The sequence below is a fragment of the Kogia breviceps genome, chromosome 5, assembly GCF_026419965.1.
Source record: "Kogia breviceps isolate mKogBre1 chromosome 5, mKogBre1 haplotype 1, whole genome shotgun sequence".
Lineage (NCBI taxonomy): Eukaryota > Metazoa > Chordata > Mammalia > Artiodactyla > Physeteridae > Kogia > Kogia breviceps.
In genome coordinates, this window is record NC_081314.1 from 16,273,885 (window position 1) to 16,286,915 (window position 13,031).

Here is a 13,031-nt window from a genome sequence, read left to right on the forward strand (position 1 = left end):
CTACTTTTTGTGCTTAGTATTTCACTGCATGGCGAATACTCACTTTCATCCCTGTGACAAAGATCACCAACTACTTCCCTGCTCTCTGCCTCGACCACCTGTTTGATGGTGTTGGCTATCTTGCAAGCAGCTAGAAGGCACCAGGATCTGTGACCCACCTGAAATGTGGGCACGAGGAACGTATCACTCACACAACTGGAGTCCTCTGGTTACCCCAGAGTGCGGTCCAGGAGCTCTGCTTCTTCTGACCCTCCATAAGGAAAGAACGACCAATCTATCCAGTGCCAGGGAACTTTGGCAAAGATGCCAGGGTACCCTGACTCTAGAATTGACAAGGTCCAGAGAAGAAATTCAGCTCCAAAAGGAAGAGGAGTGTGTGGAGACCCAAAGAGCTGTTCCTGGAGAACCTCGGGCACATAGAAAATGAGAAGCCACCGACAAGTGGGACAGCTTTCCTTCCCTTGATTGTAGGAGCTGCTATATCAGGATCCAAAGTCTGCTTTGGAGGGAACCTCTCTGTTCACACCAGAGCATTCTGTGGATACCTGTTCATGGCTGAGAGAAGGCTCTGGATGAAGACAGAGCAGAGGACGGCTCGAAAGAGGATTACTAAGCGTGCCTGTCAGGGGTGATAGGGACCAGACCATAGGAGAGTCACACTCTCTTGGGAAATGTGGGGATTACCACATCAGTGGAGGGTGGTGATGCTGACCTTCTGAGACTGGGAGGAAGCTCGCATCCCACAGGGGGTACTTCTGGGCAAAGGGAAGTCGCCATAACTGAAATTGGGGAATCAATTCTCGTTCCAGATCACCAGGCCCTTAGACTGCTGGGGTTTCTACATTACTTACTGATTTGTGGAGATGGATTTTCTTTTCTTTCAACAAAATCTTTTGTTTGCAAAGCTTGGACCAAGTTACAGGGTTGTCTGGTGAAGGAACTTCCCCAAGTCTCTGCCCATGATTTTGACTGAGGCCAAACTGCTTAGGTTCACGCTTTGTTGGCGCCAGGATTGTGCTACTATACAGTTTTCTTCAGGTGAAATTGTTGCCTTGTAACCCTCCTGATAGGCCCACAAACCAGCAGGATTAGTGTGTAGGTCACTTGAAAAATCATGTGAACCCCTTACGATCTGCAAGTCTTTGTGTTTAATGCAACTTAGCAAAGGGAGGAGCTTCCCGGGAACTTCTTGTGTTTGGCATAGTCTTTTGCCAATGATTTACTTCCTTCAGCACTGTTGAATTGAAGGTTAGGTGGTGATTTATCAGAAAGTGTAGCAGGAAAAAACTTGTCATCATTGCTAAGACGGCAGGTATTGGCTAACTACAAGTTTTGGACTAGAAGGTAAGCTCTGATTTACTGGATTTGTATTTTCCGAAAGAGTTACATGTAAAGCAAAAAATAGACTACTGATGAATGGAGATCTCTGCTGTCCTGGAGTTGGATAGAGTTAGAGCTTATGGTGAAGGAGAGGGTGGTACTGCAGGTAACTGCTCAGAGCCTGAGCTTTGGGGACAGGTAGACCCTAGTTAAAGTCATGGCTCCGCTAACTGTGTAAGCTTGGCAAGTTATTTAACCTTCAGTTTGCTTCTTCTCAGTTCTATTAGGTTTTTTTGTAAGTTATCTTGGATTTTCTAGGTAGGCAATCATATTTTCTACAACTAGTGATATTTTTGTCTCTTCCTAATATTCATAGTAGAAATTCTTTTGTTTTCAAAAGAATTTTGTTTCACTGCATTGGTTAGGCTTAGCAGAATGACGGTGAAAATGACAGTGATAATAGACATCCATGTCATATTCTTGGTCTTAATGGGGATATTTCAAATGCTTCACATTAAGGATGATCATTGCTATATGTTCTGGTAGACATTGTCAGCTTAAGAAACTTTCCATGTGCTTTTAAAAAAGCATGAATGGATGTCAAATTTTAGCATGCTGTTGTTAGCATCTACTGAGCCAAAATGATCATACAGCTTTTCTCTTTAATCTGTGGAAATAATGCATTTCATTAATAGTTTTCCTATTAATTCATTATTTTCCTATATCAAATCATCCTTACATTCCTCACATAAAACCTAATCAATGCACCTTTCTTTTTAACATTGCTGGATTTGATTTGATCATATTTTATTTAGAATTTAAAAAAATCAAAACTTATAATTATTAGAGAAATGCAAATCAAAACCACAATGACATATCACCTTTCATCTGTCAGAATGGCTAGCATCAGAAAGTCTACAAATAAATGTTGGCGAGGAGGTAGAGAATAGGGAACCCTCATACACTGTTGGTGGGAATGTAAATTGGTGCAGCCACTATGGAAACAGTATGGAGGTTCCTGAAAAAACTAAAAATATAACAGAAGTACCATATGATCCAGCAATTCCACTCCTTGGTATATAACCAAAGAAAAGAAAAACACTAATTTGAAAAGATACATGCACCCCAATGTACATAGCAGCACTATTTACAACAGGCAAGATACGGAAGCAACCCAAGTGTCCATCAAAAGATGAATGGATAAAGAAGATGCAGTATATACATATGCATATACAATGGAATTATTACTCAGCCATAAAAATAATGAAATTCTGCCATTTGCAGCAACATAGACGGACCTAGAGAATATTATACTTACTAAAATAAGTCAGACAGAGAAAGATAAATACTGTATGATATCGCTTACATGGGGAATGTAAAAAATAATACAAATGAACACACATGCAACACCAAAACAGACTCAAAGGTAGAGAAATCAAACTAGTGGTGACCAAAGGGGAGAGGGAAGGGGCCAGGGGGAAAACAGGAGTAGGGGATTAAGAAATATGAACTATACTAGGTATAAACTTGTTAAGCAACAAGGATATATTGTTTAGCAAGGGAATTATAGCCACTATGTTGTAATAACTTTTAATGAAATATAATCTGTAAAAATACTGAATCACTATGCTATACACCTGAAAGTAATCTCATATTATAAATCAATTTTAAAAATCTAAGCTTGATAGTGATATTCAGGTATTATCTTCTTGTGTGCTATCTTCATCAGGTTTTGTGACTACAATTTTTAATTAATAGTGTTGATTTTAGGGAGCAGGACAGGAGAGAGGGGTGGACATGCTGATGAAGCTTCAGCTCTCCCTGTCGGTCATCCTGCTGCTTACCTGTGGCTTCCTCTACCAGTTCACCCTGAAGTCCAGCTGCCTCTTCCCCCACCTGCCTCCCTACAAGTCCCAGCAGGGGTTGGAAGCCCTCCTGGGCCATGGGCGCAGCATCGTGTTCCTAGAGACCTCAGAGAGAATGGAGCTATCCCCTCTGGTCTCCTGTGCTGTGGAGTCGGCGGCCAAGGTCTACCCTGAGCAACCTGTGCTGTTACTTATGAAAGGGCTCAACAATTCCATGCAGCTGCCCCCAAACTCCACTTCCCCAGCCCTTTCCCTCCTCTCAGCAATAGACAATGTTTTCCTCTTCCCTTTGGATATGAAAAGCCTGTTTGAAGACACACCGTTGTTTTCGTGGTACACTCAAGTAAGTGTTCAGAGAATCTCAGAATGTCGGTGTTGGGAAGTACCATAGAAAAATGGGTCCAATCTAGCCATTTTATAGATGGGTACACTGAGGGTAAGGCTAGATTGTCAGAGATAGGCTAGAACCCAGATCTTTTGACTCTTGCCTGGTCTTCATTCTACGGTGTTGAGTCCTAATTCAAGGAAACAGGAGAGGCTTGATTTAGGCTTATCTTTACCCTGCTTCCTTTTGCTTTCATCTTATTTCTTAGGATTTCTTGAGACTATTCTTAACTGAATGAGTTTCTACATCTTTTCTAGGTGTATAGACCATTCATTTGTCACTGACAGTTTTAAACCCATCTATGTTAAACTTTTTTGCACCTAAGGGGAGGAAATTAGGCAATATTTAACTGGAAAATTGTTTAATCTTTTAATCAATATATTTAAATTCAGAAAAATCTACTGTGTTTTCTGTATTCAAAATTTTAGCATTCCATTTGGGAACACTGGCATTTATAATGGTTTATTTTTATTAGTTTCAAAGTCAATTTCTGCTTTGTTCACATTTCAGCATTTTCAGTTATCCTTGACTCCTCTGTCTCCGGCTCCATATCCAATCCATCAGCACATCCTGACCAGCATTATCTTTACCGTGTGCCCAGAATCTTACCACTTCTCTCATCTCCTTTATCATCACCCTGGTCTAAACCACCATCATCTCCTGCCTGGGTTATTTCAACAGCTTCCTAACTTGCCTCTTTGCTTCTGCCCTTGCCCCCGTCCCCATCTATTTTCCACACTGCACCCAGTGTGACCCCTTTTAGACTAATTCAGATCACATCACTCCTTTCTTTCAAACCTTCCAAATCATTTCAGTCTCTACCCCAGCCTATGGGATCCTCCCTCACTCCCGCCCCTGCCCTGCTCTGATCTGGTTTCCTACCCTTCTCCCTTCACTACTCTGCACTGCTGTTTTCCTGTTCCTGTACATAGTGAGCGTACTCCTGCCCCAGGGCCCTTGCACTTGCTGTTTCCTCTACCTAGAGTCCTCTTCTCAGAGATATCAGCATGCTTCATCCACCCACTTCATCCAACGTTCTGCTCGAACCCAAGATAAGATAGTGCTCCATCCTGCCCCCTTCATAGCCCCCTCGCTTGACTTTTTTTCCTTCATAGTCTTTATGAACACCCAACATATGATATATTTATTTGTTTGTTGTCTATCTCCTGCCAGTAAAGATTTTTATCTGTTTGTTCACTGCTGTATCCTCAGCAGCTTAGAGCTTGGCAAATAGCAAGTAGGCCTTCAATGAATATTATTAAAGGAATTAATTAGTGGATGAAGGCATGGATGCATTTTAAGATTTTTTAACCAATTTCTCAAAGAGCATAGATATTAATCTATCTTATATTTTCATATTTATTTATTTTTCTTTATCAGTTCTCAGGACTTTTAGGACTTACAAAAAATTCTTTCTTCACAGTTTCATATTTGTGGTTAATTTCCATCCTGCTGAAAGTGACTCATACAGTTCATTGTGAAATTCCTTCTGGGTTTCATTTTTCTACTGCTTTTTTTCAAAAAACAATTTCATGAAATCTTTAAAAGCTGCTAAAACCTTCCCATTGATACTGATTGCTGTACACTTTTCACTTAAAGGCAACGTTTTTGGGTGGAGGTAATTTTGGTAAATTTGCAATATTGGGCTTTTGGCAAATAGATTTTTGGGAAGTTGGCTTGCTTCCTGCTCAGCTACCCTGTGCCTGGCCTCCTGCTGTGACAGCCCTCCCTCTTCCCCTGCCTGGGGGCTAATTTGCACCTGCTCCTGCAGATCAACAGCAGCGCAGAGAGATACTGGCTCCATGTCAGTTCAGATGCATCCCGCCTGGCCTTCATCTGGAAGTACGGCGGTGTCTACATGGACACTGATGTCATCTCCATCAGACCCATCCCCGAGGACAACTTTCTGGCTGCGCAGACATCTCAGGTCTCCAGTAATGGGGTGTTTGGATTCCTCCCCCACCACCCTTTCCTGTGGCAGTGCATGGAAAACTTTGTGGAAGATTACAATCCAGATATTTGGGGCCACCAGGGTCCCGAATTGATGACGAGGATTTTGAGAGTATGGTGCAAACTCAGAGACTTCCAGGAGGTGAGCGACCTCAAGTGTTTAAACTTCTTCTTCTTACACCCCCAAAGATTTTACCCCATCTCCTATCTAGAGTGGAGGCGCTACTATGAAGCCTGGGACACAGAGCCGAGCTTCAACGAGTCCTATGCGCTGCATCTGTGGAACTACATGAACCGAGAAGGGAGGGCTGTGGTCAGAGGAAGCAACACACTGGTGGAAAATCTCTACCGTAAGCACTGTCCCAAGACTTACAGGGACCTGCTTCAAGGTCCAGAGGGCTCGGTGACTGGGGAGCAGGGCCCAGCTAACAAATAGAGCCAATGCTGGGCCATTGGTGCTACATCGTGGAACTGGCCACTTCCTGGAGTGCCAGGCTTTCACCTGATCTCCACTTCCCCTAGGTGTGCGGAGGCTCACCCACATATCAGTTACAGTTACAACATTCCACCAAAAAACTATTAGAACTAATAAAGGAATTCAGTAAAGTGACAGTCAATATGCAAAAAACAGCTGCATTTCTACACTAATAATGAACCATCAGAAAGAAAAAGAAAACAAGCCTATTGACATCTGCATCAAAAAGAACCAAATACCTAGGAATAAGTTTAACCAATAAGTTTAACCTGCACGTTGAAAATTTTAGGACATTGATGAAGAAATTGAAGAAGATACAAGGAAATAGAAAGATATCACATGCTCATGGGTTGGAAGGATGAATATTGTTAAAATGTCCATTCTACCCAGAGCAATGTACACACTGAGAGCAATCCCTACCAAAATTCCAATGGCATATTTCTCAGAAATAGACCAAAGGATCCTAATATTTGTGTGGAACAACAAAGGACCAGGAATAGCCAAAGCGATTCTCAGAAAGAAGAACAGGCTGGTGGCATCTCACTCCCTGACCTCAAACAACATTACAAAGCTACAGTAACCAAAACAGTTGTGTGGTCCTGGCACAAAAACAGACGCACGGACCAGAGGAACAGAACAGAGAGCCCAGAAATAAATCTACACGGGTGTGATCAGTTTATTTACGACAAAAGGACCAAGAACATACAACAGGGAAAGGGCAGTCCCCTCAATAAACAGCACCAGGAAAACTGGACACCACACACCAAAGAACCACACTGGACACAGTCTACACTGCACACAGGGACTAAAACCCCACAGTTTTCCACATCAAGACCTTTCTGTCCTGGGTCCTCTGAAGAGGGATCCCCCCAGCCCCCAGCAGACAGTCACACACAGGAAGTCTCTCCCCACTTTTCTTCACTTCTCTTCACTTTTTCCTCACCTTTTTCTCCCAGTGGGACCTCCCTGGAAGGGTCCTGAGAAAACTGTGCTCCTGTCCGCACGGATGCAGTCCGGTGTTGTCCTCAAGCTGAAACCCCAGCGGGTTCTAAGGAGACTGAGCACTGACAGATACCGCCCCTGTCGGGAAGCCAAAGTCCTAGAGATGCCAGAGGAGGTGGAACTCCTGGTAGCTGAGCGAGGATGAAACTCTCACGTGACCCCTGTCATAGAGGCGGGCTCAGCGCCCCCTGCTGGCAGTGGGGGGAGACGTGCAGGTCGCGCATGTAGTAAGAATGGGCTTTCTGGGTCCATAATAGAAAAATCCCAAAGACCATTGACGTAGAAATATAGAAGTTCGTTTCTCTCTCACGTAAAAGTAGTCTGAAGGCAGGCAGATCAGGGCGGGTATGGTCACTGCAGTCATCAGGGACCTAGGCTTCTTCCATCTTTCTGTTTGCCATCCTGCCCATGGTCCATATGGCAGCTTGATCTCCAGCCCATCATTTCTGCATTTCAGGCAGCAAGACGAAGGAAAGAGGAAAGGTTCACTTCCCTTGTTTTATGAAGACTTCCTGCGAGTACCATATAACACTTCCCCTTACATCGCATTGACCAGAATGTAGCTGCAGGAGAGGCTGGGACATTCAAGAAGGAAGAGAAAATGGGTGTTAGGATAGGCAGCTAATGGTTTTGCTACGTGTTATATTTACTTTTGTAAGATTAATTACAGGATCTGTTAGAGAACTGGCTGGGGAAAAAAGAGATTTGATTTCTAGTCCTGAATTTGATATTCATTAAAACATTCAGTCAGGGCTTCCCTGGTGGCGCAGTGGTTGAGAGTCTGCCTGCTAATGCAGGGGACACGGGTTCGTGCCCCGGTCCAGGAGGATCCCACATGCCGCGGAGGGGCTGGGCCCGTGAGCCATGGCCGCTGAGCCTGAGCGTCCGGAGACTGTGAAAAAAAAAAACAAAAAAAATCAAAAAACCCCCATTCAGTCAATAATATTAATTGAGTCCCTTCAGTGTGTCACGCACTGATTTAGATGCTGAAGATGCTGCTGGATCAAGCAGACAAGGTCCTGTGTAAATGAGCTTGGGCTGCAATAACAAAGTACTATAGACCAGGTGGCTTATAAACAACAATTTATTTGTCTCAGTTCTGGAGGCTGGAAGTCCAAGATCAGGTTGCTAGCATGGTTGGGTTCTAGTGAGGATCCACTTCTGAATGGCAGATGGCACACTGCTTGTTGAATCCTCATATGGTGGAAAGGGCAAGGGAGCTCTCTGGGGTCCCTTTTATAGGGGAACTAATCCCATTCATGAGGGCTCCACCCTCATGTCCTAAACCTCCCAAAGGCCCCACTTCCTAATATCATCACTTTGGGGGTAGGATTTCAACATATGAATTTGGGGGGGGGACACAAACATTCAGTCCATTGCAGGTCCTTAGTACTTACATCTTAATGACTGGTTACATCCCCCCTGGGGATAGTGTCCTCTGCTCCCCTGGGTGTCTGCTATTCCCTACTCCCCCAGTTGGCTTATAAAAGCAAATTACAAATTCGAAATTTAAAAACTGCTGGCCCTTCTACAGTCACATAAAAGTTAACCTCCTCTTTCTAGGAGGTATGAGAATTAATATTTCTTCTACAAATACTCATCAACCAAGATTTTCTAGAACTTTCTTTTTGGTAGTTGCTTTAACGGAAACATATGTTTATATTTTTCTCCATGTATAAAATTATGATGCTTTTTCAAATGACATCCACCCATCCCCTTTCATTCTGATATTTCCCCCTTTGAGAATCACTGTTCTGACTGTCTTATTAAAAAATACCTGCAAGTCATGTCTCCTGCCCCAGCTTTATTTATTCCCAGCTGCTTGTTCTGGAGTCTTAGGTCCAGCCTGACACCAGAGTGAGACTTTGAGGCCTGCTGCTACTCCCCATGGCTGCCCTCTGACCTGTGTCCCCAGAACCCCCGCTGGCTTTCAGCTCACCTGAGTCTCTCCACAAGTGAGGCTTCCTAGGGCTAGCCCTCTAAGGGAGGAGCAGGGTCACACACGCTGGATCTAATTTCCACATCTGGAGAATGCATGCCAAATGGTCCTCCAACTAACATTCCCAGTCCCTAGGGTTTGGAAGGGTTTAATTTGAAATATTTTCAATATTTCAAAAATATATGAACTGTTTTATGATAGGACCAAATAGGTCAACCTGAATGTCACATTTCTTTATGCTGGGCTGTGATTATATGAATTCACTGTGGCAATATTGATAATATGACATTTGTAGGGAGTTTTACGTGGCAGCAAAAAGTTTTTGATTAATAAAATGTGGGGAAAAAATTAATAATGTATTGGGGCTTCCCTGGTGGCGCAGTGGTTGAGAGTCCGCCTGCCGATGCAGGGCACACGGGTTCGTGCCCCGGTCCGGGAAGATCCCACATGCCGCAGAGCAGCTGGGCCCGTGAGCCACGGCCGCTGGGCCTGCGCGTCCGGAGTCTGTGCTCTGCAACGGGAGAGGCCACAACAACGAGAGGTCCGTGTACCGCCAAAAAAAAAAAAGTATTAATAAATGCAATTTGTTAAGTAGAAAAGAATATTTCAAAACTTGGTAGTGATGGAAAAAAATGCATAGACTAAAACGTATATGATGGGCTTTCCTGGTGGTGCAGTGGTTGAGAGTCCGCCTGCCGATGCAGGGGACACGGGTTCGTGCCCCGGTCCGGGAGGATCCCGGATCCTGGGAATCCAGGATCATCTGGAATCCCACACTTCTTACCATTCACTACTCTTTTTACTTTGCCCAATACCCCCCTCACCACCACGTTTTCCTTCCAGCTTTATTGAGAAATGATAAGTTTAAGGTATACAGCATGATTTACATATATTGTGAAATGACAACCACAATAGATTCAGCCAGCATCCATATTCTCATATAGATACAGTAAAAAGAAAGAGAAAAAGGAAAAAATATTTCTCCTTATGATGAGAACTCCTAGGATTTATTCTCTTAACAACTGTCCTATATATCACACAGCAGTGTTAGCTATAGTCATCATGTTGTACATTACATTTCTAGTGCTTATTTTTTTAAATCATATACGTTTTTTGTTTTTTTCGTTTTTCGTTTTTTGTTTTTGCGGTATGCGGGCCTCTCACCGTTGTGGCCCCTCCCATTGCGGAGCACAGGCTCCGGACGCTCAGGCTCAGCGGCCATGGCTCACGGGCCCAGCCGCTCCGCGGCATGTGGGATGTTCTCGGACCAGGGCACGAACCCGTGTGCCCTGCATCGGCAGGCGGACTCTCAACCACTGCGCCACCAGGGAAGCCCGGTATATTTTCTTATTCTGTGACTTGCCTAATCTTTTGTTCACTTTTCTATGGGTTTGTTTTTCTATTTCTTAGTGACTTAACTATTCTTTGTATACCAAGGACACAAACATTTTACTATTTTGTCGCAATTTGTGCAGTCTGTCTCAGCCCTCCTCACCTAGTGTTTGTTTCAAGACTCAGAGCATGGGTCCTGGTTAAAATGACCCTGCGTTCTCATTTTGCAAAAGAGGAGGAAAGAGGTCTTTTTATAAGTGCACAGACGTCCTTCAAAGTGATCTTTTTCAGGGAATGGGTTAGAGTGTAAGCTCTGCCTAGGGAAGAGGTTCCCCCTCAGTTCCAGCTGATTCTTGACATGTGAGTACGGGACTTTTGTTGCTAGATTCTCAGATTTTTCAAGAAGAAACAAGCAAACCAGGTTTTTATGTAAAATGCCCTTCTAACTCTCCGCCTGTCTGTCTACCTATACATCAATACTGTGAAAACTCAACAATACACCTTTGACCTAAAATCACCTCTAGGACCATTAGTGGCCAGCGTCCCAGCACTGAGAGACCTGTCCCCTACACCTCATATGCCCTTTAGGAAAGTGGGATCTGGAATAGGAGCTGACTCCAAGGTGTGATGCCAGCAGTTGACAGCAGAGGGCACTACTATCCTGGGTTCCCTAGAGCGTAAAGTAGACCCTCATTTAGCTGACATGTCCCACTGCTTCCTGACACATCCCTTAGTGTAAGAAGGAGACCAGTTGTGATGGTGTCTATGCTGTTGTGATGGTGTCTATGCTGGTCAGAGAGCTGGTATCTGGCACTGGCCTGAGGAAGAGGTGAGGGGCTACAGGGCAAAATGGAAACCACAGATATTGAGAACCCACTCTTCTGTCCGTCCAATAGTTATGGCTCTGCTGCTCAGGGTGACAGGAATGTCCCCGGGAATAGCCCACTAGGGCCAGTCTCCTTTGGCTTGTTCCTGTGTCCAGGATGATTCACCTTTTCCCACTCGTGCCACCAAATCTTGTGTGTTGTGGCACAGGTGGCACAGCAGAAGGTGACAGCTTCCTAGTGCTAAGGGATCTAGTCCTCTATAAACTCTTGGTTTCCTCGGGCCTTAGAACAGAGCCTGGCACGTAATAGGCACTAAGTAATTCTTGGCTGTATTGAATGTCAAACTGTGGCCCAGTAAAGGGAGGGTGTGCGGGTTTCACGCATGTGAGGTCTTGGTCAGCTGAAGGAGTCTAAATACTCTTGCTTTTGGCGTTCCCGAGAGGGTAGATCTGGGTGCATGTCAAGTTCACTTGCTCACAACAGCCCTGCGAAAGATGGCACCCATTTCCACATGGGGAAATTGAGGCTGGTGGGAATGACACATGCGTGCACGTGCGCGTACACACACACACACACACACACGCACACACACACACAGAGCTACTTTTTGTATACTTCAGGGAAGCGAGTTGAGAAGCAAATGCTCCCAACCCTGACACTTGACTGAACTTGGGAGGACACACCTGTGACTGCCAGGCCCTGGGCTGACATGTTTTAACTAAGTTGGTTCTCATAATGACCTGCTAGGTAGAGTTTATTTTCCCCATTTGACAGAGAGGGTAAGTGACTTCCCAAGGTTACACCGCCTGGGAAGGTGGAATTTAAATGCGTCTTTGACTCCACAGCCTGGATGCTTCTCTGCCCTCCTGCAGGAAGTCCTGGAGGGAAAGGGGTGCCCCAACCAGGAGAGCAGAGGAGGAACAAGACTCCCCATCAAGAGCTGGTGGCTGACAATCATCTCTACTTGGGCCTGGCCCCTGTCCACCCATTTTTAATTTTTTTTACATTTAAAAAATTGCGGTAAAATATATGTTCCATATACTTTACAATTTTACCCATTTTTAAGTGTACCATTCAATGGCATTGAGTACATTCACATTGTTGTGCAACCAGCACCACCATCCGCCTCTAGAACTTTTTCATTATCCCTGACTGAAAATCTGTACCCATTAGGCAATAATTTCCATTCCCTCCTCTCCCCAGCCTTGTCAACCACCATTCTACTTTCCGTCTCTATGAACCTGACTATACTAGGTACATTGTGTAAGTGGAATCATATAATAGATGTCCTTTTGTGTCTGGCTTATTTCATTTCGCATAACATTTTCAAGGTTGATTCATATTGTAGCATGTGTCAGAATTTCATTCCTTTTTTTTTGTTTGTTGCGGTACGCGGGCCTCTCGCTGTTGTGGCCTCTCCCGCTGCGGAGCACAGGCTCCGGACACGTAGGCCCAGCGGCCATGGCTCATGGGCCCAGCCGCTCCGCGGCATGTGGGATCTTCCTGGACCAGGGCACGAACCCGTGTCCCCTGCATCGGCAGGCGGACTCCCAACCACTGCGCCACCAGAGAAGCCCTTCATTCCTGAAATATATAGGTATGTATATGTAACATTTTGTTTATCCATTCATCTGTCAATGGATACTGGGTTGTTTCCAACTTTTGGCTATCGTGAATAATGCTGTTATGAACGTGGGTGTACAAATACCTGTTTGAGTCTCTGCTTTTAATTCTTTTGTGTATATACCCAGAAGTGGAATTGCTGGATCATGTGGTAATTCCATGTTTAATTTTTTGAGGAGCCACTATTCTCTTTTCCACAGTGGCTGTACTGTTTTACATTCTCACAGCAGTGCACAAGGGTTCCAATTTCTTCACATTTTTGCCAACGCTTGTTCCCATGCAATTTTGTTTTGAATACCCCATGGCACAGCTT

At 44.4% G+C, this 13,031-nt stretch overlaps 1 protein-coding gene across 1 annotated transcript; it reads left to right on the forward strand.

The window, feature by feature from the left end:
- Positions 1-1,144: 1,144 nt before the first annotated feature.
- Positions 1,145-6,182, forward strand: A4GNT (alpha-1,4-N-acetylglucosaminyltransferase). Its single transcript, XM_059065194.2, has 3 exons — positions 1,145-1,344; positions 3,091-3,528; positions 5,342-6,182. The coding sequence occupies exons 2-3, from the start codon at positions 3,118-3,120 to the stop codon at positions 5,954-5,956; spliced, it is 1,026 nt and encodes a 341-aa protein (XP_058921177.1). The 5' UTR covers positions 1,145-1,344; positions 3,091-3,117; the 3' UTR covers positions 5,957-6,182.
- The last annotated feature ends 6,849 nt before the right edge of the window (positions 6,183-13,031 follow it).